This window comes from Ochotona curzoniae, unplaced genomic scaffold (assembly GCF_017591425.1).
Source record: "Ochotona curzoniae isolate NIBS_2020 unplaced genomic scaffold, NIBS_Ocur_1.0 patch201, whole genome shotgun sequence".
Lineage (NCBI taxonomy): Eukaryota > Metazoa > Chordata > Mammalia > Lagomorpha > Ochotonidae > Ochotona > Ochotona curzoniae.
In genome coordinates, this window is record NW_024466753.1 from 27215 (window position 1) to 53322 (window position 26108).

The 26108-nt window shown below is 39.3% G+C and overlaps 1 protein-coding gene across 2 annotated transcripts in view; it reads left to right on the plus strand.

Annotated features, from left to right (window-relative positions):
- Positions 1-25271, plus strand: part of LOC121166680 (integrator complex subunit 2) — a 48799-nt gene extending 23528 nt beyond the window's left edge. For both annotated transcript variants that reach the window (XM_040995925.1, XM_040995926.1), the window contains exons 14-25: positions 560-736; positions 2507-2615; positions 9829-9933; positions 11521-11685; positions 13395-13596; positions 14823-14948; positions 17040-17238; positions 20468-20719; positions 21014-21121; positions 21247-21352; positions 22995-23171; positions 23274-25271. In XM_040995925.1, coding sequence (XP_040851859.1) covers positions 560-736; positions 2507-2615; positions 9829-9933; positions 11521-11685; positions 13395-13596; positions 14823-14948; positions 17040-17238; positions 20468-20719; positions 21014-21121; positions 21247-21352; positions 22995-23171; positions 23274-23443 — 1896 coding nt within the window. In that variant the 3' untranslated portion in view covers positions 23444-25271. The remainder of the gene's footprint in view (positions 1-559; positions 737-2506; positions 2616-9828; positions 9934-11520; positions 11686-13394; positions 13597-14822; positions 14949-17039; positions 17239-20467; positions 20720-21013; positions 21122-21246; positions 21353-22994; positions 23172-23273) is intronic.
- Positions 25272-26108: the final 837 nt, after the last annotated feature.

Below are 26108 nucleotides of genomic sequence, written 5' to 3' on the forward strand. Positions count from 1 at the left end.
TTAATGATTTAATGTAATTGTTTTCTAGCTAGATTACCTCTTCTGAGGGTTTTATTTTCTTCAAGTGTAGGAGTTATGAATTAAGAGTGTAAATATGTACCTGACATTTGTACATGTCTTTTCATCAGTGATAGTGAAGTGATAATCTTTTCTAAGTTCCTATGAGTCACTTTCTTAAATCTCTGAGATTTTGCTGTGTAGATCTATCACCATCCAAGTTCCTCTTGACTGTGAGGCCTTTTGCGGCAACACACACCATACTCCGAATACAAAAATACTGGGGCCGAAAATATTTTTCTCACTACTTAAAAACAGTTAGCTACTCTCACAGCTAAGATTCTCATTTTAGGTTCAGATAATGCTGGAAAATTTTTTCTGTTAGGATCCAAAAATGGTACATATTTCTAATCCAAAGAAATCATGAAACTAGATAATATATTTGGAGCTACGAACAATGAGTAGTGAATTCCACCACATCAAGCTGTACATGTGCCTCTGTAGATTCAAATGTTTTTTCTTATTGCTACAGTGACTCACGGTCTCTGACCTTTTGTTTTAGGACTGGATTTATAGACAGCTCTGTGAAACCTCCACTCCGCTCCATCCTCAGCTACTTCCTCTGATCGACGTGTACATAAATTCTGTACTCACCCCTGCATCTAAATCCAATCCAGAAGCTACTAATCAGCCAGTCACAGAACAAGAGATACTCAATGTTTTCCAAGGAGTCATTGGGGTAAAATAGTGTTCCTTACACATTTATTAACTGTTTATTTGTTTATTTATTTTAAAATTTGTTTATTTAATTTTTAAAAAGGTTTATTTATTTTTATTACAAAGTCAGATATACAGAGAGGAGGAGAGACAGAGAGGAAATCTTCCATCCGATGATTCACTCCCCAAGTGAGTGCAATGGCCAGTGCTGTGCTGATCCGAAGCCGGGAACCAGGAACCTCTTCCAGGTCTCCCACACGGGTGCAGGTTCCCAAGGCTTTGGGCTGTCCTCCACTGCTTTCCCAGGCCACAAGCAGGGAGCTGTTTGGGGCCGCTAGGATTAGAACTAGCACCCATATGGGATTCTGGTGTGTTCAAGGCGAAGACTTTCACCACTACGCTATTGCACCGGACCCTATTACCTGGTTTTAAAAATTTTATTCTTCTGACTTATTATACTTTTTTTTTTCACCATAGACATTCTAGATGATTTTTAATTTAAAATGACGATAAATTTCCTTGGATCACTTGGGAAAATGGAAGAATGCTACTAATGTAGGCCATTTATTAAATAGATACCTTTTGGGGAATTATTTATATGCAAAGTACTTATTTATTTAATTGAAAGGTAGAGTTAGAGACTGAGGGACAGACAGAGAGATGGTCCATTCACTGGTTCACTCCCCAGGTGGGGTCATAATGGCTGGAACTGGACCCAGCTCTGGCTTGGCATTTAGGACTCCATGTGGGTTCTGCCTGTGTTTCAGGGCCTTGGCACTTGGGCCCTACTGCCTGTACTCTGCTGCCTTGCCATGTGCATTAGGGAACTGGATCTGAAGTGAAGCACATGGGACTTCACCTGGAACTCATACAGGATGCTGTGTCACTTGCTGTGCCACAATGCCAGCTCCTTACGGAATCACTGAATGAGGATTGTGGGCATGTAACATGTTCAACAAAGCTTTGTGAAACTTAGCGGGAATCTAAGAAATACCCAAGGCTCATTTCTGAATATTTTCATTTTTCTTCAGATTTATTTATTTTACTTGAGTTACACAGAGAGAAACCTATGCTCTAGCCTACTCCCCAGATGGCCGCAATGGCCAGAGTTGGGTTGGTCCCCATTTGGGAGCCAGGAGCTTTCTCCAGGCGTCCCTTGTGGATACAGGGGCCTAAGGCCTTGGGACATCCTTTGCTGCCTTCAGGCCATTAGCAGTGAAATGAATCTGAGTGGTGAAGCAGCTGGGACTTGTACTGGTACCCACATGGGATACTGGTGCTTGAAGGCTGAGGATTAGCATGCTACACTGCTGTACCAGCCCAAATGGCTGGATAATTTGATGAAAATGTTTTACTCTGTTTAGTTAGAAGTGAGAAAGCTGTATTTTTAATTTAGCACATGTATTTAGAAACTGAGTAGTTAATATTACTAGGTATTTAACAGAATATCTTACTTAGGAGGTACTTTCCTCATGGTAATGTCAGATTGCACTTTAGACTTGGGTAAGCCTGCCAGGAGCTATTAAAAATGATGTTGAGTGGTAACTGAAGTCTGTGTTTCTGGTGTCTTAAAGGCGAAGCATTTTGTCTTTCCTCTCCATACCGTCACAGTTTTCAGTTAAGCTGCATGTTGTCTCTTTGAGTGTAGTGCGTACATATCTCCCATTTTACACAAGCTTGCAGCACATAATGTGATTTTTGATGGTTTTATTTTCAATAAAATCAGAACCCTAAGTGAACAGCCCTCCTGAGACTGAAGAGTGTTTTCAAGTGTTTGCAATGCTTCCTGCAGGGGGACAACGTGCGCCTTCCTCAGCGTTACAGTATCACAGCACAGCTATTGGTGCTCTACTATGTACTGTCTTACGAAGAGGCTCTACTAGCAAACACCAAGACTTTAGGTAAGTTGTGTGCAGGGCAGTGGTTCTGCTGAAAGTTCATTTGATTTGCTTGTAATTTGTTACTTTGCAAGTTGTTAGGATAAAATAAGGGCAAGTATTTTAATGAGCTCCAGCAGCATTTTATAATCCTTTCACTGTAAGGCTTGTGTATTTGATAGGTAAGTAAAACTGTATGTGGGCACACAACCACTGCTTAGGGCTCAGTCTTCCTTCAGCCGACTCAGTTAGTAGATGACTGAACTGTCTGCAGTCTGACAATTTTAGTGGCTTCATTCATTAAATTAAAGTTGAGATAAATGTGAAGGAGTTGTAAGTTAAATTTCTGCTTGCTTTCTGTTGTTACTCTGATTACTTCCCGTTACTAACCTTATCAGAAGCAACAGAAATGTTGTTGAATATTTTCCTTATGCCATTAACATTATCACCAAATTGGATTTTCAAACTTAGCTACTTCTTCTTTTATCTGAACATCAGATTTAGTATGTGAGATACCAAAATAAGTAGTATGTTTTCCTGTATTTGTAAAAGAAAATTTACCTGTGTATGGGCTTATTCATTGCATGTATTTTAAGCTGTTTTTTTTTAAAGATTTATTTATTTTTATTAGAAAGGCAGATTTACAGAAAGGAGAGAGAAAGATCTTTCATCTGCTGGTTTACTCCCCAAACAGCCACAACAATAGGAGCTTAGCTTATCTGAAGCCAGTAGTTGGGAGCCTCTTCTTGATCTCCCACGCAGGTGCAGGGTCCTAAGGCTGTCTTCTGCTTTCGCAGGCCACAAGCAGGGAGTTGGAAGGGAAGTGGAGCATCTAGAATGTAAATCAGCATTCATATGGGATACTGGTGCATGCAAGGCAAGGATTTAGCTACTAGGCCATCATGCCAGGCCCTAATCTTTTTTTTTTTTTAAAGAATGTATTTATTTATTTGAAAGAGTGATAGAGAAGGAAAGAAAGAGACATACCTTCTTTCTGTCTGCTGATTCATTCCCTAAATGCCCACAATAGCCAAGTCTGGGCCAAGTGGAAGCCAAGAGCCAGGAATTTCGTTGGCAAGGGCCAAACGTTTATGCCATCCTCTGTACCCTTCCCAAATGCATTAGCAGGAGGCTGAATTGGAACTGGAGAGATTGGACCTCAAGTATAGGATGCTGGGGTTAGAAGTAGTGGCTTACTGCTGTACCACAACAAAGGCCCCGTTTTTCACATTTGAAGGAAAAACAAATATTAAAAAAATGTTGCCATTGAGTATATATTACAAGGAAAATTCTTGTAAGACTGTTAGTTTTTCCACAGCTGAGTGATCGTATTTTTAAAAAGTTGTAAATTGAGGTTGGTTTTAAATATTTGGAAAGTCAGTTCCTTTTTGTGTGGAATATTATATTTTAAATATATTGTGAGTACATTGTAAATATATTGTGAGTTCTCAATTGCTTTTTTTTCTGATTATGATTTTGTGGTTATACACATGATATCCTGTGACTATTATTACAGTCTTTGTTATATTAGGTAAAAGATGGTTTAGTAATAAGCATTAGGTAATGCCTTATTTTTATCCACATATGGAGAGTGGATTCTGTGAATAAGAGAAGTTTGATTTTATAAATAGCTACTAAAGGAATGGCATACTGAGGAGATATTCTAGGGAAAAATTCGGGGCACTGATAACTGTTAGTAGGGAACCAAATACAGCTTAGTTTTTATTGTTTATTTTTAAAGATTTATTTATTTTTAAAGATTTATGTATTTAGATGGCAAAGTTATGTAGATAGGGTCAGAGGGAGAGTGATCTTCTATTAGATGATTCACTTTGCAGATGGCTGCAGTTGTTGGAGCTGGGCAGGTCTGAGGATAGTAGCCAGGAGCTTCTTTTACATCTCTCATATTGGTACAAGGGCCAACTGCTTGAGTGGTCCTCCATTGCTTTCCTAGGTGTATTAACAAGGAGCTGGATTGGAAACAGAGCAACTGAGTCTCGAATCTGTCATTGTATGGGATGCCAGCACTGGAGGCAGCAGCTTAACCTCTGTGCCACAGTGCTGGACCCTTAGTTTTACTTTAATGGGTTACATGTGAGATCAAGCAGTGAAGAGTGACTCAGAGATTTCAACTTGAGCTTAAAATAGAGGGAACTGGCATTGTGTTACATGTTGCAGGTTAAGATGCCACTTGGCACATTGGCATCTGCTATTGGAGTGTAGTTTGAGTCCTGGTTGCTCTGCTTTAACTCTCTGCTGTGCTTGGGAAGGCAGCAGATGATAACCCAAGCACTGGGCCCCATCACGGATGTAGAAGGTCTCAGTGGAGTTCCTGACTTCTGGCGTTGGCCTGGCACAGTCCTGGCTCTTGGGACTATTTAGGGAATGAACCAGTAAATGGAAGATTCTGTCTCTCTCTTTCTCTTTCTTCCTTCCCTCCCCTTTCTGCTCTCGCTTTCCACCTTCCAAAATAAATAAGACAAATCTTAAGAGAGGGAGCCTGCAGGCAGACCGCATTTGTAAGGAGAATAGGAGCTAAATTTGAACATACTGACATGCCAGACTTCCAACAGGCCATATTGCACAGGCAGCTGCACATGTAGCCTGGAAGTTAAGGGAGGTATTGCCACAGATGCTTTGAAACTTTTTAACATATGTGTGATATTTAAATTCATACACAATAAATGAGTTAACCAGGGGATGGAGTACAGAAGGAAAATCAGGAGGATGTGGGACATCCTTTGTGCCAACAGAAGAATGTCTAAAAGGGGAGGTTGTGTTCCCTGATGTCAAATAATCTTGATAGACAGAATTGAGGCTTAGGTAACAGCTACATATAGCTTGCTAGGGGATCATTTGGCCTTTACGTTTTTCCTGGTGGTGTTAGGATGGAAGCCTGATTGTAGTGCATTCAAAAGGAGGAAATACACTAGAGACAGAGGAGACAGGTTTTTTTTTTAAAAGAGTTATTTGCTTTTATGTGAAAGGCGTATTTACAGAGAGAGGAGAGACAGAAGTCTTCATCAGCTGATTCGCTTCCCAATGGCTGCAATGGCTAGATCTAAGCTGATTCAAAGCCACGAGCTTCCTCTAGGCTCCCACGTGGATGCAGGGGCCCAAGGACTTGAGCTACTCTCTACTGCCCTCCAAGGCCACAGACAGGGAGCTGAGTTAGAAATGGAGCAGCTGGGATAGGAACCTGTATCCACATGGGACACTCACACTACAGGCAGAGGCTCAGCTTACTACACTATGGCCCTGCCCCTCCCTCCCCTCCTTTTTTTCAAAAGAGAAAAGAGAAAATTAGTTGGGAATAATCTAGTGGATTATTGATTGATGAAACAGAAGAGAGAATACACTCTGGATTGATGTCTTTCATAGGTAGTTGGTATGTGAAAGGCAAGTGATGTTTTTTTTTTCTTGTGGAACTTTTCCTTCAAGGGGACATATTCATGTAACTGTAGACTGTCATAACATGAGAGAATGTTGCTCTTCTACAGCCGGAACAACATTCATTCCTTTTTAGATGTGTTTATGCCTGTATAGTTGTAGTATGCTAGCTCTTGCACAGTTGTTACCCTTTAGTAAATTATTAGCAGCTTCCAAATAGCTGCAAAAGCTATAAAATAGATTTCTGAAATTTGAGGAAAGGCATGAAAATATTATAGGGATTTTAAAAAGTATATGTACACTTTTAATTTGTTTTAGAATATTTAGAATTCATCTGTGTATATTAAGTATTGGTAAGGATTTATCCAAAGACTTTAAAAAAAGATCGATTTATTTATTTATTTTTGAATCATACCATGGCTTTATTCTTCTTGCTACTTAAAAGAAAAGGTAAGGTCAGTGATGGTCAACATCACACAGGGAAGACCATGTCCATGCTTTGTCCAAAATCAGCTGCTACTCCCTGTCTGAGTCTTCTTTGTCAAGTTGTCTGAGCTCACAGGGATGGAATAGGTCCCTGGATTTCATCTCCTTGAAAGCTCCAAGAACCCATTTGGGTGCAGGTTCTACTCCAGGCAGCTCCACTTCCCACCCAACTCCCTGCTTGTGGCCTGGGAAAAGCAGCTGAGGACAGCCCAAAGCCTTGGAACCCTGCACCCGCGTGGGAGACCTGGAAGAGGCTCCTGGCTTCAGATCGGGTCAGCACCGGCTGTTGCAGCCACTTGGGGAGTGGATCATTGGACGGAAGATCTTTCTCTCTGTCTCTCCTCCTCTCTATGCATCTGCCTTTCCAATAAAATAAATAAATCTTAAAAAAAAAATCATTACTCTTGGTTGGCTTCATGGGCTACCAGTTCTCTGATGGAACTGTGAAAATAGTTTCAGGACAGAATTTTGGGCTTCATAGGTCCAGACACTTGCTTTCTGATATTTTACCGTAAGCTCATCTTGCAGACTGTGTCCTTAGACTGGCTAATATTTGAGTCCTTGCTGTGTGCTCTGGACTACCAGAGTACTGTTTGGGTTGTAGGTCAGGCCAACCCTCACAAGCGTTCTGTGAAATAGGTGGTAGTTGTCTTTATTTTTACAAGAGAGATAGTTACAGCGGATTTAGGTAACTTTCTTAGGTAGGAATTATTGGAACCAGGGTTTGACTGTTGGAACCTGTAACTATTCTTTTAGTGTCCAGATTTTTTATTCTCTTTTCAATATTGTCTATACAGTTGAAGAGGATACATGCCCATGTTGGCCCCCAAATCTGGAACTATTCTTTTATCTGCCTTATAATGCATTTTAAAAGTTATTTCTTAGGCCTGGTACAGGATAGCTCAGTGGCTAAATCTTCACCTTGCAACCACAGGATCTCATATGGATGCTGGTTCATATCCTGGCTGCTCCACTTCCTTTCCACCTCCCTGGTTGTGGCCTGCAGAAGTAGTTGAGGATGGCTCAAAGCCTTTTGATGCTGCACCCACATGAGAGACCTGGAGGAGGCTCCTGGCTTCTGGCTTTGATTGGCTCAGCTCCAACCATTGCAGCCACTTGGGAAGTGAACCAGCAGATGGAAGATCTTTCTCTCAGTCTCTCCTCCTCTCTTTGTATCCAAGTTTCAAAGAAAAATAAATATAAACCTTTAATTATTTCTTTATATTTTTATTTGTGAGGCCAATAGAGACAGATAAAAGGGTTCCCATCTATTTCCCATTCACCAAGCCATGGCAGCTTAGGGGGAAAGAGGAAAAGTTGAAGCTAGAAGCCAGGAATCAGGATCTGGTTGTCCCATGTCGGTGACAGGAACTCAACTGCTTGAAATTTCAATGCTGTTAGGAGCTAGCTCGGAACCCAGCCCAGGTACTTTGATATGGGACACAGGCATCCCAGCAGGCAACTTCATCTGGCAAGTACCTGCTCCCTGACATACCATTACTCAGTTTATAAAAGATGGATAAAGCAGGGTCTTAGTTTATTAGTTTTTTATGGTTTATTTATTTTTATTTTATTGGAAAGTCAGATTTGCATAAAGAGAAGGACAGAAAGAAAGATCTTCTGTCTTCTGGTCCATTCCCCAAGTAGCTGCATTGGCTGGAGCTGATCTGATCCGATGCCAGCAACTTGGAGCTTCTTCAAGGTGTTCTATGCAGGTGCAGGATCTCAAGTTTTTGGGCCGTCCTCTACTGCCCTTCCAGGCTAGAAGCAGGGAACTGAATGGGAAGTATAGCAACCAGTATATGAATCTGTGTCCATATGGGATCTTTGGGAATACAAGGCAAGTATTTAGGCACTAGGCTACTGTGCAGGGTCCAGCTTACTAATTTATAAGGGAGAGTAGCTAGTCATAAGCTTGTGGTGTGTAAAGATACCATTTATTTATTTATTTACTTTTTAATTTAAAGGAATGTATTAATATTTTGTATTCTTAGGGACATAACAAATATGTGATAATTACTGTAACGGAATTCTCATGGATACTCATACTAATGTGATACTAATAGGCAAAGCAGATTCAACCAATCCCTAGATACAGTTCTAAGAATGTAATGCTACTTCCCAGTGATTTTTAACATTTTGTTATAACTGTTGAGCTTATATACTTCTCCTCAGCCTATGAAAATGTTGGGCGGGCATTTAGCCCAGTGGTTAAGTTCTTTGTATTCTACGTGTAGTACCTGGGTTCTTGTCTGGATCCACTTCCAGAATCCATTTTCCTGTTAATGCATTCCTTGGAAGACACTTGGGATGATTCAAGGATTTAGGTCTTTGGTACTGATGTGGGATACCTGAACTATGTCTGGCCTTCAGGTTTGGCCCTGTGTCATCCCTGGCTGTTGAGAGTAATTACTGAGTGAATCAGCAGATGGGAGCTCTCCTTCCCTCTGTGTGTATGTCTGTTATCCTGTACCTTTCATATAAAAGAATTTTTTGAAAGCTGTACATTACATATTGTGATTTGAAAAATAGTATGTTGGATGTGCCTTTTCAGGTTTTCATCTCTGTGATGAGAACCTCCTGTATTTATGCTGTATGTAAGTATAGTGAATGAGATTAGGATTCCAGATGTGTACAATACGGGCGAGGTGGGGGCCTGCAAAGTTAATGTTGACTGGCAAGGACCTTTCTTCTGTGTGATCTAGGATACAGTGAGGGGTTCAGTGTAGAGCTGCAGATACGAGATTTGGTCAAATATGTATTTAAAAAAGGAGACTACAGCTGCATGCTGGTGGCTTAAGTAAAGATGTGAGTTGCCAAAGGCAGGGAAATTGTTCTTAGTAGATATTGAACAAAGGATGAGTAGGGTACTGATTGGTATTTTTTTCCTTAAGAATTAACCTGTTGACTGACGTATGAGTTGTAAGAGGTTGAGGTGGAGTTTATATTGCTGGTTCATATTGACTAGCTCTCTTTGAGTTAGTTATCTCTGTCACGGTTAGTGTGGTTGGATCAAGAATGTGGAAATTCTGAGCCTTGTTCATGACTGTGTTCATGATGTTTAACTAGATTTGGGGAAATATTGACTGGATGATTCTTTTAGTGGACACTACTTCTGTATGTGGTTTCTCTCTCTTACTAGGCTACTTCTCATCACTTGTTTGAATTTCAACCCTTGGTATGTTCCTGCTATTTTGTGTGGCTACTGTTTGGTAGTGATTTTGTGATTTTTATATGCTGTATTCACAGATTACGTGAATTAAAAGTCACTCTTGCTTTTATTCCCTTTTGAGTTGAAGGTTAAGGTTTCTATTGTCCCGACACTTTATTTATGTTACACTTTGTATTTTTTGACTGACAGCTGCTATGCAAAGAAAGCCCAAATCGTACTCCTCGTCTTTGATGGATCAGATTCCTATCAAATTCCTTATTCGACAGGCTCAAGGGCTGCAGCAGGAGTTGGGAGGTATGTTTACTTTATTTGTTCTTTATGTTAAAGTTGTTTATTAAATATATTTTGTTTATAATGTCATAAAATGAATAATAAATGCTTAGTATGAAAAATTCAATCCATTTCTGCAAACCACATCTCAATGAAGACCACAGCTGTTTTCAGTTTTGTACTAGTGATCAGTCATTTTCTCATTGAAATTTCGTAGGATATAACCTGTGAATTTACATATATTCAGCTACTTTTTCTAGGAAAACAGGACTAACACTTAAAATTGTTGTAGCTTTGTGAATCTATTTCTGTGATTGTATCTCAGATACCTTAGAGATCACTTGACCCAATCTTCCTTTTTTTATGTTGCAGTTTTTAAAGTTTTTCATTTTATTTGAAAGGTACGGGTGGGAGGAGAGTGGCAGGGTAGGCTTTCTATCTGCTGGTTGACTTCACAAATGCCTGAAACAGCAGCACCTAAGCCATTGTTTATGCCTTCTTGTGTAAGCATGGTCAGGAAAGTGTATCAAAAGTGGAATCAGGCCTCATATGTGAAATTTGGGTGTCCCATGGGGCAACATAATCACCACATCAAATGTCCACTCATCAACTATTTTTGATCTATAGAAAGTCAAGCTGTGGTACAGGTGCTTAAAAAGTACATATTCAGGCCCAGCGTGGTGGCCTAGCAACAAAAATCCTCGCCTTGAGCATGCCGGGATCCCATATGGGTACTGGTTCTGATCCTGGCAGCTCCACTTCCCATCCAGCTCCCTGCTTGTGGCCTGGGAAAGCAGTTGAGGAAGGCCCAAAGCCTTGGGACCCTGCACCCATGTGGGAGACCTGGAGGAGGTTTCTGACTCCTGGCTTCTGATCGGCTCAGCACTGGCTGTTGTGCTCATTTGGGGAGTGAATCAGTGGACGAAAGATCTTCCTCTTTGTCTCTCCTTCTCTCTTTATATCTCATTTTCCAATAAAAATAAATAAATCTTTTTTTTTTTATAAAAAGTACATATTTTAGAGTTAGTGTACTTATTTGGAAGGCAGAGTTACAGAGTGGTATCTTCTATTCCTGATTCACCCTCCAAATATCCACTACAGCCAGGAGTGGGCCAGGATCCAGGAAGCAGGAGTTTCATCCTGGTTTTCCGCATGGAGACAGTGCCTAAGCATTTGAGCCTTCTGCTGCTTTCCTAGGTAATGTTAGCAGGGAGATGGATTGAAGGGATGCTACCTGGACTTGAACTGGCCACATGATACCTATATGAAATGGTGTTGTTGTTGGCAGCAGCTTCATTCACCACCCGCAATCCTGGTCCTAAATAAATAGTCTTTAAAAAAATGAAGTGCATATTATTTTTAAAAAATTATTATTTTTTATTTTTTAAATATCATTTTATGGCACAGTTTTATAGGCTCTGGGATTTCCCCCAGCCCCTCCCCAAACCCTTCCCCCATATTGAATTCCTCCATATTGTTACAGTAGTACAGTTTATAACCAGTTGAAGTACATATTTTAAGGTCTGTGTTCCACAGCTTCTGATAAAGGGTTGGGGAAGATTCTGTTGTTTGAGAACAGACAATCCAGTTGACTTGCTGTAAATTTTCAAGGGTTGCATTCAGCTTTACTACGTCTACTTGCAACTAACTACCCACACTTATGTATTGTGGATGATTGGATCTGTGAAGAGGAAATCACAGGGACTGATGCTCTGTTAAGGCGAATGCTCCTGACTAACAGTGCCAAAAGTCACTCTCCGAAACAACTTCAAGAAGGTAAACTGCACTGACACTCCTTTGAGATGCTGGACTTACAAAGATCTCATGATCCTGCAGCATTTTCCTGGGCGTATAGTAACTTACTCTTAGTCATTATCTTAAATAGTTTTCTTTGAGTTTAAGGAATTTTAACCATTTGTTTCTGATAAATGCTTGTATCTTTTCCCTCATAGATTCTGTGTTGTATCACTACAAAGGTAATACAGGTTTTAGGAAAAACAAAAGCTGTTTAGAAATAAATGACATAGAAAAGAGCAATATGCTTACTGTTAAGTGGTAATGCTGTAAGTTTTTTTTGTAGAAGTATGTGAGCCACATTATACACTTTCTAGTACCTACTTGAATAAGTAAGAAGAAATAGGCCAAGTTAACTTGAATAGTTATTTAATGGATTATATCCAACTTATTACTTCATCATGTAGCTAATATGAAAATTGAAATATATTCCCCTGTATAAGCTTTTGCAGTTTGGAATGTGTTTAGTACTTACATTATACTTAGTTTCAAATGGCTGCTTTTCAGATACTCAAAAGCCACATGGGTTAGTAGCTGCTGTATCGGAGAGTGCAGAGCTAAATGTTTTTTAGTAGTAGTAGTAATCTACTGGATGCCTACATTCAATGATGGGAACATGTGGAATAAAATATAAAGAAGTCTGAACCTTTTAAAAGTTTTAACTGTCAAAAAAAGTTTTAACTGTGAAAAGTAATGCTTTGTTTCATATATTTTCCTGCTTCTGTCCTTTTTTCTTTTTTTCAGGTTATTTTATTTGTTTGAAAGGTGGTGAGGCTGAGAGAGAAGAGGGATAGATGGAAGAGAGAAAACACTTTCAATCCCCTGATTCCCTTCCCAAGTGGTCGCAGTGGCTGGGACTGGGCCAGGCTGAAGCCAGGATGCTGGAATTTTATCTAGTCTCCCACATGGGTGTACTGGCCCAAGTACTGGGCGCTCCTCAGTTATTTTCCCAGGCCATTCCCAGGGACCCAGATTGGAAGTGATAGGGGATGCCAGTGTTTTAGGCACTTTAATCTACTCTGTCACAATGCTACCTGCCTGTCCCTCTAGTCCCCATCTTCTTTTTATAATCAGTCTGAATCAACAAGAAAATAAGATGAATGTTTGTGTCACTAGCGGAATTAAAAAAAAATTTTGTTCTTTATGAAATAAAACTGTGTTCCCATAAATTTTTCTTAAAGTCCGTTTTGTGGGCCCAACGCGGTGGCACAAGTGGTTAAGGTCCTTGCCTTGCACGCCCAGGATCCCATATGGGCGCCGGTTCTATCCCGGCAGCCCCGCTTCCCTTCCAGCTCCCTGCCTGTGGCCCGGGAAAGCAGTCGAGGACGGCCCAAAGCTTTGGACCCCACACCCGCGTGGGAGACCCAGAAGAGGCTCCTGGCTTCGGATCGGCATAGCATTGGCTGTTGTGCTCACTTGGGGAGTGAATCATCGGATGGAAGATCTTCCTCTCTGTCTCTCCTCTCTGTATATCTGCCTTTCCAATAAAAAAAAATAATAATAAAAATAAATCTTTAAAAAAAAAAGTCCGTTTTGTAAGTTTAGTCAAAACTGTAGCTAGTTTTGAGACTTTTCCTTTTTAGAAGCAGTTTTCTTGATTTATGTGGCCTATATTCTGAGAGGATAGTATTATTACCTGCTTGGTAAGCATATGGAATTTAGATTGATCATTACATTCACTTTGTTTTTAGCATTTTCAGCTGTTTCAGTCAGTTACACGCAAGTGATGCAAATTGTAGAACACTTGACTCTGCTGTCGGCCAGTGAGCTCATACCATATGCGGAAGTGTTAACATCCAACATGAGTCAGCTGTTGAACTCAGGGGTCCCCCGGAGAATTCTCCAAACGGTCAATAAATTATGGATGGTTCTTAATACTGTGATGCCCAGAAGGTAAGTTCAGGCCTTCGGTCCATGTGATAGATAAATGTATAGCAGGGATACGATTCAAAAGTCTATAATTTTAATTTTTGGGAAAAAATGTGATGAAAGAGTTGTTGTAACACTATTCTATTTCTTTTATCTGAAAAAATAGAAAGTGGTTAAACACTGCAGTGCAGTGGGTTAAGCTGCCACCTATGACAGTCCCATTTGGGGGTAGAAGATTCTCTCTAGCTCTTCCTCTCTCTGTAATTATACCATTCACATAAATAAAAAAAGTGGAAGTGGAGCAGCTGGGACACTGACTGCTATACACATAGGATGCTAATGTTGCAATCAGTGGCTTTACATGCAATGACATTGCACTAGCCCCCTCTGAGTATTTTTAAATGCCTTTTGTTTTATGTATGGTTTGTCTGTTCTTTAACGATATTAGTAATATTTTTTCTCCCTATGTTTTCTGTTTCTTGGATGTTTTCTTTTTCTGTTTTTATATTTTAAGCTTTAAAAACATTTAATGTCTGATGGGTCTTGATTGTCCATGCATATTTGTGCTTGAGAAGATTCGTGTGACCTGGGGCAAGTGGTTTCTTGGGTTTTACTGTGATATCAGGTTACTTTCACATTGGTTATTTTTTTGTTGGGTGTCAGTTTAGTAACCACTTTTTAGCAATAATCGCGCCTAGGATAAACCTCATTGGCTACGATACTGCCACTGTGCAAAGCTTAGTAACCACTTTTTAAAATTTATTATTATCTACTTTCAAAGTAGCCTGTCACATTGTGACCATAATGGTAAGTATAGAACCAGGGCTCACATCTTTGGGGCACAGGAAATTCCAAGTGTTGGGATAGCACTGCCTCACCTACAGAGGTTGCATTGCTTGCGCGCTGCAGATGAGCAGCGAGTCCAGAGCCCCTTAGTGACTTCCAGAGTCATAGAATATGTGTGGCGTAACTGGGGTTTTCATTTTCTTTTCTTTTTAATTTTTATGCCATGGTTATTCCTTTATAGTTGTGAATATTTTTAGCATAACACTGTGTCTACTACTTTGTCTTCATTTGTTTCAGAGGTGTAATGCTAGATTGGATAGCTGTAATTTTTCATTCTTCATGATTTATTTAAACTTGGTTTCTCATTTTTACCTGAATATGACTTTCTAAAATACAAAAAAACTGTATGACAACAGACTTCAATTATTATAGTTGCTTGGCATATTTGATCTTTTCTTTATTAGGTTGTGGGTAATGACAGTAAATGCACTTCAGCCTTCGATAAAGTTTGTACGACAACAAAAATATACTCAGAATGACCTGATGATAGATCCTCTCATTGTCCTACGGTGTGATCAGAGGGTACACAGGTATGTGCCATGTGAGTTTCATTTTTGTTATGGAACTGTATTTTGGAGTAAAACAAAACAAAACAAAAACCTGAAGAAATTCAGTTTTAATTGTATCTGAATATTCTTGTGGGTAGCTATCTAGTGTGACCTTGTGTGAGTTTTTGTGTTCTGTTTATCCTGTGTATACTTATGAACTTTGGGAGAATACTTCAAAAAGTTCATGAAAGTGGTTTGTACAATGACGTAGTAGGCTAGGCCTCCGCCTGTGGGGCTGGTTCGGGTCCCAGCTGCTCCATTTCCGGTTCAGCTAGCTGCGTATGGTCTGGGAAAGCAGCAGAGGATGGTCCACCTTGGGTCTCTGCACCCATGTGGGAGACCTGGAAGAAGCTGCTGCTCTCGGGCTTCAGACTGGCCCAGCTCTGGTCACTCTGGCTGTTTGGGGAGTGAACTAGTGGGTGGGAGATACCCTTCTCTGTCTCTCTTCTCTGTTACTTGACCTTTCAAATAAAAACAGATTTTTTTTAGGTAATTTATGAAAAATGAAATTAAAAGCTAAATTTATTTTTGTACAAGAAAATGTTGAAATCCTACGTAGTTTTCTAATTTTTCACGGCTTTTAAAAAAGTTTTATTTATTTATTTAGTTAGTTGAAAAGCAGAGTGGCTTTGAGAGAAAGAAAGGTTCAGCTTCCATCATTGACACACTCCCCAAATGCCTGCACTTGCTGAGGCTGCGCCAGGCGGAGATCAGCACAGAATTCTGTCCAGCTTTCCCGTGTGATAGGAGGGACTGACATATGTGAGCCACTACCTTCCACCTTCCAGGATGAGCATTGGCAGGAGGTTGTGTCAGAATCAGAGCAGAGTCCCTTGTTGGATGCTGATGTACCAGGCAACATGTTAAATACTGTGCCACAGCACCAGCCCCCATTTTTTGTGAATGTTTAAAATTCTTGTTTGGATGGATTTCAACAATTGTTTACATCAAAATAAAGGTGTCAGTTTCCTTTAAGAAGTACTCCTCTTTTTTTATAAAAGATTTATTTATTTTTATTGGAAAGGCTGATTTACAGAGATTAGAGATAAAAATATCTTCCATTTGTTGGTTCACTCCCTAAGTGGCCATAGTGGCTGGAGCTGAGTTCATCTGAAGCCAGGGGTCAGGAGCTTCTCCCAGGTCTCCGTTGGACCATCTTGTGCTGCTTTTCCAGGCTTATTACAGGAAGTTGAATCAGAAGTGGAGCAGCCAGGACACAAAACTAGCACGCATAGGGGATGCTGGCCTTGCAGGCAGTAACTTGACCTGCTGGTGGCTTCAGATTGTGCCTCTTATTTATGGAGAGAAGGAGAGCCATACGGAGAGAGATCTTCTGTCTTCTAGTATACTTCCCAAGTGGCCACAACCTGTGCTTGAAGTAGTGGCCTTATAGGATGCTGAAACTGCAAGTATACTATGTACTATGCCATGGTGCCAGCCTTGATTCATCTTTTTTTTTTTTTTTTTTGCCAAAAAACTTATTTGAGAGGTTGTGGAGAGAGACAGACGTAGGTAGAAAGAAGACAGCAGTATGATCCTTGGTTTGTAACCCAGATGGTGCGTGATGAACTTGGAGCCCATGCCGTATTGTATTTCAGGAATCCAGTGACATTGACTGTCACTGCTGTCTTCCCATGTTAGCAGGAAACTGGAGTCAGAAGCCAAAGCTCGGCATCAGACTCAGTCACTGTGAGGTAGCATGTGGCTGTCCTACTCAGGGTTGTGGTATCCTGTCTATGTATGAGTCCTTGAGGACGGGTTTATGGCTTCTTTCTTAGAGTTTTACTCCAAGTATCATTTCCTACAAAAAAAAGGATGGCTTTTTTCTACAATTTAAGGATACTTTGGTTTCAGCTGATAAGGTGAAATGGATAACCATATAATCTCCACATGTAGGGAATAAGAAATATATGTCAAATTTTATTTTAGAGAGAGAATGATTTTGTGACAAAAGTTAACTATAATGTGGTATTCAGGTTTTTAAAAATTTACATTGGATTGATTATATTGTGGTTTCTTTACAAGTTTATGTTCTTTGTTATACATTTTTCTTTCTTTTATTTTTTTGTTAAGATGTCCACCACTGATGGATATTACTCTGCACATGTTGAATGGATACCTTCTTGCATCTAAAGCCTACCTTAGTGCTCATCTGAAGGAAACAGCAGAGCAAGACAGGCCATCCCAGAATAACACAATAGGCTTAGTTGGACAAGCTGATGCCCCAGAAGTTACGAGAGAAGAACTGAAAAATGCATTACTGGCTGCTCAGGTAAATTTTATTGAAGAAAAATTTATTAGCAGTAAAAAAGTATTCCTCCCTTTTTCTTCTTTTAATTTGTTTGGCAATCAGATAGAGATAGAGAAAGAGAGAAAAGCAGCAAAGAGCACCCTCTCCCCCCCCCCACCATCCATTATTTGATTCCTCAAATGCCCGAAGTGGGTCCCTGAGGCCGAGGCAGATTTCCCATGTGAGTGCAGGAACCCAAGTAAATTCTATCAAAAAGGATAAGGGGGTTCCCTGCTAATGAAAACCATAATGTAGGGCTCAGCTTGGTGGCCTAACAGCTGAAGTCCTCACCTTGAACACCCCAGGATCCCATATGGGCTCCGGTTCTAATCCTGACAGCCCCACTTTCCATCCAGCTCCCTGCTTGTGGCCTGGGAAAGCAGTCCAGGATTGCCTAAAGCTTTGGGACCTTTCCACCCACATGAGAAACCTGGAGGAAGTTCCTGGCTCCTGGCTTTGGATTGGCGCAGCACCGGCCACTTGGGGAGTGATTTATCAGATGAAAGATATTCCTCCCTGTCTCTCCTCCTCTTTGTAAATCTGACTTTGCAACAACAACAACAAAAAATCTTAAAAAAAAATCATGATGTAGATGGCATATTACCCCTCCATGTACATTTGTGACCTGGTATACACCTTCTTTTCTTATAGAATCTTACAAAATAGTCCTGTTACCTTTGCTTTTGACTGTCACATGGGCTATATTACTGATATCAGGAGTAATCTCTATACTAATAATTTAGTAGCCATTTACATGAGGCTTATATTTTAACAAAAGATATGACTGTTGTGGTAACTGTTCTGAGGTAGTAGTTGTATGTTTACTCATTCATGTAAAAATTGTTACTGAATATTTACTGTGTGCTAAGTACTATTCTAGGGCCTGTCCATATAGTGGTAACAAAAATAAAAACCCTTGGCCTTCCCCATCTTCCTTCCTCTCTTGCTTTTCATCGTATTTGAAAGACAGAAGGAGTGATCTTCTATCTCCTAGTTTATTCCCTAAATGCCGGCAATAGCCAGGACTGGGCCAAGGTGAGGCAGGAGCCCAGAACTCCATCTGATTCTCCCACGTGGCAGATACCCACGTACTTGAACTACTGTTTGCTGCTTTGCAGGATCCATTGGCAGGAAAGTAACCTGAGAGCAGATCAGTTGAATCAGGTACCCTGATGTGACACTGGTACCTCAAGTCTCCTTAACCCACCAAGGCAAATGCCTGTTTCAGATGTTTCTTGCAATCAAATAGTAGGAAGAAAAATCAAATAGTGAAGACAGATATCAATAGGAGAAGATTCACTTACATAACAGAATCCCAGGCAATATAATTAACATGATAATAATAAGAGCAATAGAACTGTAGAATAGTTTTATAATAATGTAGTTTCATTGAGGTCTTATGTAGTTTTTTTTCAAGGCAAGATTTAAAAAAAATTTTTTTTAAAGATTTTACTTATTTTTATTAGTGAAATATTCAGAGAGGAGGAGAGACTGACAGAAAGATTTAACATTCACTGATTTACTTCCCAAATGGCCACAACAGCTGGAGCTGAGCCAATCCGAAGCCAGGAGATTCCTCCAGGTCTTCTTTCAGGTCTGCCACGTGGATGTAGGGTCCCAAGACTTTGGACTGTCCTCGACTATTTTCCCAGGCCACATGCAGGGAGCTGGGTGGGAAGTAGGGTTGCAGGGATTAGAACCGGTGGCCATACAGGATCCTGACACACGCAAGGCGAGGACTTTAACCACTAGGCACTGTGCCAGGCTGAAGTAGTCATGTTTAAATAATGTAGGTTTGTGACATGATAAAACTTGTTTAATTTTGACAACCAACTTACAGGATTTAGAGTGTTATCATCTTCATTTTTATATGTAAGAAAAATGTGACCTAGAGAGATTAAATAATTGGTGTGAGGTTATATATTTATTTAGGCACTCTGACTCCAGAGCCTGTCAACAAAAACCAAAACAGTTAACAATATCTAACACTGGCCCCTCCCAAATCCAAGCCAGCGGATGGTAAAGGAAGGCTAATTTTCCTTGAGCCTTGATAGTAAATAAAGTGCTTAAATGTTCAGATCAAATAATGGTTTCCTTCTGCCCCTGGTGATAGTTGTCTTTACGAGATGCATGTCTTATGTTGTTTTAGAAATCTTCCTACTAAATGAGAGTGATTATAGTTCTTTGAATATATGGACCTCAAGTAGATCACCCCTTCAAGCTATTGTTCCCTGAAGTGAAACTCAAGGCTGTAACAACACTGAGTTATGCATGTAGAATGCGAGGTTATGGTATAATTAAAAAAAAAATTCTTTATTTGAAAGGCAGAATTACAGAAAGAGAAGGAGAGGGAGAAAGGGAAAGCAAGCTCTTCCCTTGCTGGTTCACGGCCCAGGCAGCACAACAACTCAGGATGTTTCAGAGTAAAGCCGGGAGCCAAGAGTTGTTCCAGGTTTCCCTTGGGGGTTCAAGAGCCCAAGCTTTTGAACCATCTTGCACTGTTTTCCTAAATGGATTCACAGGGAGCTGGATTGAAAATGGAGCAGCTGGTCCTGGCATAGTAGCTTAGTGGCCAAAGTCCCCTCCTTGCATGCGCAGTGATCCCATAAAGGTGATAATTCATGTCCTGGATGCTCCACTTCCCATTCAGCTCCCTGCAGGTGGCCTGGAAAAGCAGTATAAGATGGCCCAAGGCCTTGGGACCCTGCATCTGTGTGGAGGACCTGGAAGAAGCTCCTGGATTCGTATGGCTCAGTTCCAGCTGTTGTGGTCACTTGGGGAGTGAACCAGTGGATGAAAGATCTTTCTCTGCGTATCTCCTTCTTTCTGTATATCTGTATTTCCAATAAAAATGAATACAGTTTTAAAGAAAGTAGAGCAGTGGGAACTCCAAGGAGGGCCCACACAGGGTGCAAGTGTTGCAGACTGCAGGTTTATTTGCTGCTCTGTAGTACTGGCCTTTTTATATATATATTGATTTTTATGAGAATAGAATTAATTTTCTTCAGTTTCTTAAGGAGTTTGTGACTGCCAAAGGTGGAAACTGTTGCTGTATAAACTGCTCACTCTGCTCTTAGAAATACCTCTCTAGTGTTTGATTCAGCAGGTAGGTGCTTTAGGTTCTCTGTTCTGATTACAAGAAAATCAGGTTTGGCTTTCAAACCAACTTCTCAGAAATCTTATATGTTCATTATGTTGTGTTTCCTTGTAGGATAGTGCGGCTGTTCAGATTCTCTTAGAGATTTGTTTACCTACTGAAGAGGAGAAAGCAAAGGGTGTGAATCCAGACAGCTTGCTAAGGAATGTTCAAAGTGTTATTACCACCAGCACTCCAAGTAAAGGAACTGAAGAAGGAGAAGACAATTTGCTCTGTAACCTTCGAGAAGTTCAGTGCCTTATCTGTTGTCTGTTGCACCAAATGTACATTGCAGATCCTAACATTGCTAAGCTTGTTCACTTTCAGGTCTGTTTTCAAAGGGTGATGCTTGATGGTTGACTTATTTTTCTTTAATACAGAAATTTGGCTTTGGATACCAAATTAATAGATAGTTTAGAGACTAAAGATAACATAATGATTATGAACCTTTGAAATATGCAGAAAATCCAGATTTACAACTACTTTTTTCAACTTAGTATTCAAATAATTCATCTCTATTAGGGTATTTTGCATTCTGGGTGACAGTAAAGAAATGAAATCTATTTGTATTTTATGTGTAATTAACTTACCTTTTGTTTCTGTTTTTTCCTGTTGAGATAGGGTTATCCATGTGAACTTTTGCCTCTGACAGTTGCAGGCATCCCATCTATGCATATCTGTCTGGATTTTATTCCGGAGCTTATTGCACAGCCAGAACTTGAAAAACAGGTAATGAGCATTTCGGAGCTTTTATAAAATTTTGGTCTGCTTCCAGTCTTGCTAATTATGTAAGATGTTTTTTCGTTTGTGTTAAAGATATTGAAATTTTGATACTTGTATTTTTTTTATTACAGATATTTGCCATCCAGTTACTTTCTCATTTATGTATACAGTATGCATTACCAAAGTCACTTAGTGTGGCTCGCTTAGCTGTCAATGTCATGGGAACTTTGCTAACAGGTTTGTAACCAATCAATATCAATAGTAAATATTTCTAACACATTCACATATTTTTTAATATATTTTCTGTTTGCTTGTTTTTCATTTGTGCTTAAAAATTTATGTGTTTGAAGAGGACACTGACAGTGAGAGGCAGATGAAGTTTTTACTGCTGATTCATGATGATTGTATCTTATCCAGGTGTAAGCCAGTAGTCTGGGGCTCTAGTACTTGGGCCATCCTCTGCTGCTTTCTCAGGAATATTAACAGGGAGTTGGAAAGGAAGTGGAGCAGTCAGGACTTGAACCAGGGCTGCTGATTTTATAGGCAGCAGCTGAGCTTGCTGTGCCACTGGTCCTCCTAAATTCATACATGTATTTTCTGAATTTACTAGCATGTTATTTTTTTTTCTGTCACGATGGGACCATACAACACAATATGTGACCCTACCAGTTTAATTTTTGACATTTTTTTAAAGTTTTTTGTTTGTTTGTTTTGAAAGGTGGAATGGCAGAGACACAGGGAGAGAGAAGTTTTCAACCTGCCTGTTCATCCCTCAAATGATTTTATCTCCTGGGACCTCACTAGACTGAAGCCAGGAGCCTTGAGACTAATCTGGCAGAGGTCCAAGTGTTTGGACCATCTTCCTCTGCTCTCCCAGGCTTGCTAGCAGATAGCTTGATCAGAAGTGGAGCAGCTGGGAGTTGTTCTGGTGCCCACATGGCATGCAGAAATCATTGGTGATGCTTAACCTGCTGTGTCACAACACCAACCCCATAATCTATGACATCTTTTGAATAATTCATCATTTGATAATATTCATATTTAAATATGTGAATTGTAATACAGAAGAAGTGAATAGATATGCACATTGTCTTTTCATGTTAGTAACATATATAGACTTTCTCAGCTTGTTGGTAGACAACAAGTTGTGATTTATATCAAATGTTCAGAGTTCTCGAAAATATAATTGTATATAAATAAGAGATAAGTTGTTTCCTAAATTTCTAAAACGTATCCTGATTTTAATTACCTTCTGGTTTATACAGTAAAATGGTATTAAACTACTTTAAACTATGTGAAGTGTAATTCAGTCATTTAAAATTATGATGTAACTTACACTTCTTCTCAGTGTTCTCATCATACTCTGTTGATTTTTATTTCCTTTGTATATGCCTCGTAATAATCTATGGTGGTTAAGAGCATACTGGCTGTATGTAATCCGACCTCCACTAAGCAGGTGTGTGTGATCTTAAACAATTTTCGTTTTAAAGATGATTTGAAAGACAGAGTTACAATAAGAGAGAGGCAAAGGCAGAAAAAGAAATTTTTTCCACCCATTGATTCACTCCCTAAATGGTTGCAGTGTCTGGGACTGGGCCAGGAGCTCCAAAGCCTAGGAGCCAGGTGCTTCATCTAAGTTTCCTGCCTCGGCAGGGGCTGTGCTTGGACTGTGTTCTGTAGCTTTCTCAGGTGTATCAGCAGGGAACTGGACATAAAGGAATTTATTTCTAGGGTGATGACTGAGTACTAGATTGAAAGCTTTCTGAAGGCAAAGGTTGAGTCTTAGAAAACAGTATTTCTAGCATGGTACTTAGTATCTTAGGCTGTCTGTGTTGAAGTGATATCTATAAAGTAAAAATCTTTTGTTTCTTTCCAACAGTGCTAACACAGGCTAAGCGGTATGCTTTTTTCATGCCAACTCTGCCAAGTTTGGTCTCTTTTTGTCGAGCGTTTCCTCCGCTGTATGAGGATATAATGTCTTTGCTCATCCAAATAGGGCAAGTCTGTGCCTCTGATGTCGCCACTCAGACAAGAGACATCGATCCAATTATTACACGTGAGAGCTAACTCCTTGCTGAATTATTTTAATATCTCAAACTAAAAAAACAAGTTCCCTTATGGTTTTCATGCATTAATTTGTTTTTGTTAATGTTTTTAGGTCTTCAGCAAATAAAAGAGAAGCCAGGTGGATGGTCTCAAATCTGTAAAGATCCATCTTATAAAAATGGATCCAGGGACACTGGAAGTATGGATCCTGACGTACAGCTCTGTCACTGTATTGAAAGCACAATAATTGAAATTATAAACATGAGTGTTAGTGGGATTTAGAAAAAATTAAAAGAAGCAGAAAGCATAGCTGTTTGCTGCATACACCCATTATGAATCTGTGTTTTATACAACTTTAAAGTGAATGGAAACAGTAATGTGTTGGAATTGCTAAAACGATTCAATTCCACATGCATACAATTTAGAGAATTATGCTTGCTTGTAATTTGATTGGCATGTCTTTGAATCTCCTTGGCTGGTATGTTTATATCATTGCAGCTGGGTTTTTTTTCCTCCGTTGGGAGCACAGAAACTCTTTACCAGAAATGAAATTTGGCCTTGTATTTAGCTTTTGAAATGAAGAAAGACTGCCATGCCTTTAATGTCTTATGAAAATGAGTGTATGGGTAATCCTAGTGTCTGCTTTAACTTTTACATGAGCTTGTTAACACAGGATGTTGGAGATGGAAAGATGGGAGAGACGAAAAGGGATCAAGGGAGGAGAGAATTCAGAAAAATTCAAAGTGAAGTACTCAAGTTGAAATTGTAGACTTGCAGCACAAGTTAACAGTAACAGTAATGGGATATTAGGCTAAGAAACAGTCTGGAGAAGGCTTTCCAAAAGGCAAATAGTTTTTATAAATGACTTCATAGAATAACAGATGAGGATTTAAAGATTTTACATATTTACTTCAGTTCTTACTAATATATGAAGCCATACGTTTAAAGAGATACTTGAATAATTTGGGACTGTAAGAAACTGACTTAAAAGTGTTTACAGAAACATCTGTGCAAAGAAGAGCCTGAAGGGAGGTCTCATTTAGTTTTAATTTATTTTTGTAATGCTTTATTAACTTATCTAATGCTCCGAGGGCAGGAATATATAGCAAATTAAATGAAATTTAAAGCAATAAGACTCATTGGATTGAAGAGCTTTAGGCTTGTCAGCAGGATTATAATTTCCATTTACTTTGAGTAGATTTTTGAGAAAATATATATACAATGTTGGAACCTCAGGAAAAACTAAAATGTGGAAAATACTGTTTCACTGAAGGATTTTGTAGTCCTCTGTTAGTAACTTCTGTTGATTAGGTAGATGCATTCAGGTAACCCATAATCTTCACTTTTTTAAAAATTAAATATCCAATGCAGAAGGTATTTCTCTTTGCTCTGAGATATACCTTGATCACACACTCCCCCTTCCCCACTGAACTCAGAATAGACCTCTTCACTTTCAAAGTCAGGAAGGTTGATAACAAAGTGTTTTATAAGGGAAAAAATTTTAACTGCAGCCACTTCATTTGCAAATCATCACATCTCATTTTCTTCTTTTGTAACATGGGATTAATTACTGGCCCTATCTCTAAGGGTATTCTCTAAGAATTAGTTTGTAGCTGTTTCAAATCATTAAAGTGCATAGTATCAGATGTGACAGAGGTATTTATAACTTTTTATTCGATAATTAGCATTCAATTAAGTAATTTTGATGTGAAAATGAAAATATATACTAATAAATCCCACAAGAATTTCCGTATTTTTGAACAAGGCTGTTTTGTAGTCCCTTAATAGTAAATACAATCGCTCCTGTTTTGTTTTTAAAATGAGGCCTTGAGATACTTCATGTGAATAGGTTTACCCCAGCAGTTCTGGAAAGGCTGAAGTATGTTTTCTAACTAAATGCAGTACAATTTCTCAAGGACCAATTTTTTAAAGACTGGTCAAGACCTGCTGTGTGAAAATAACAACATGCGATTTTTCATCAGATTTGTTGATGATGTAAATAAAATGTGTAAATACATTAGTAAATGTTAATATTCATGTATTTTAAGTTAAAGTTATAAATTGTCACAATGTGATTTTTTATTCAAGTAAAAACAGATGTGTGCAGCTATTTTGCATATTGATTTATAAACTTTCATATTCTTTATTAAATTAACTTGTAGTTTGTGTGTGTGTGTGTGTGTATGTGTGTGTGTGTTTCATTCCACGACTGTTGACCTGAAAGGAACAGTTGAAGGAACCAGAATTCAGGCACATCTGACTTTAGGTCTCAGTGTATCCCCTTGTGTTACCCCAGTCATTGTATACAACAAAGGCTGACTGAAAGTCTTAGAAGTTAGGACAGTTACTCTAGAGGGGTTATTTAAAAGTTTTGATGGCTTAAAAATTTATAAAAGAAAGACAACATTAAAACGTTTTAAAGGATTTTTTTTTAGTAAATATCCTTCATCCTGCTGTCTTAATGTCTCCTTCATCTCTACCTATCCATGTATTCCTAACACTCAAATTGGAGCCTTTTTTTTCACTCAACGTTAACTTTTTTCACTTAATCTTTTGTTTTACAAGTTGTTTATTTTGGGCTTCATAATCTATGATAATATAAGCACTTCCCTTTGAGTGACTAATATTTCTTATTAAATAAGACCTAATCATTTTTACAAACATATACTTATGTATTTGAAAGGCAGGGTTAGGGGGAGGATGAGGGAAGTCGATGCAGGGAACCAGATACTTGGGTCATCTTCTGCTTTAACAAGGTGCATGAGCAAGGAGCTGGATGGGAACTGTAGCAGCACTGGGAGACTGGGACCAGCACTCATCTAGAATGCTGGTCTTTTAGCCCACTGTCCCTTCCCACGTTGCAGGTCTCTCGTTTCTGTCTTGCAAAGAGGCACTTAGCAACTGTGGTGTTATCACTTTTTGATTTTTAGATTTTATCTTTAGGATA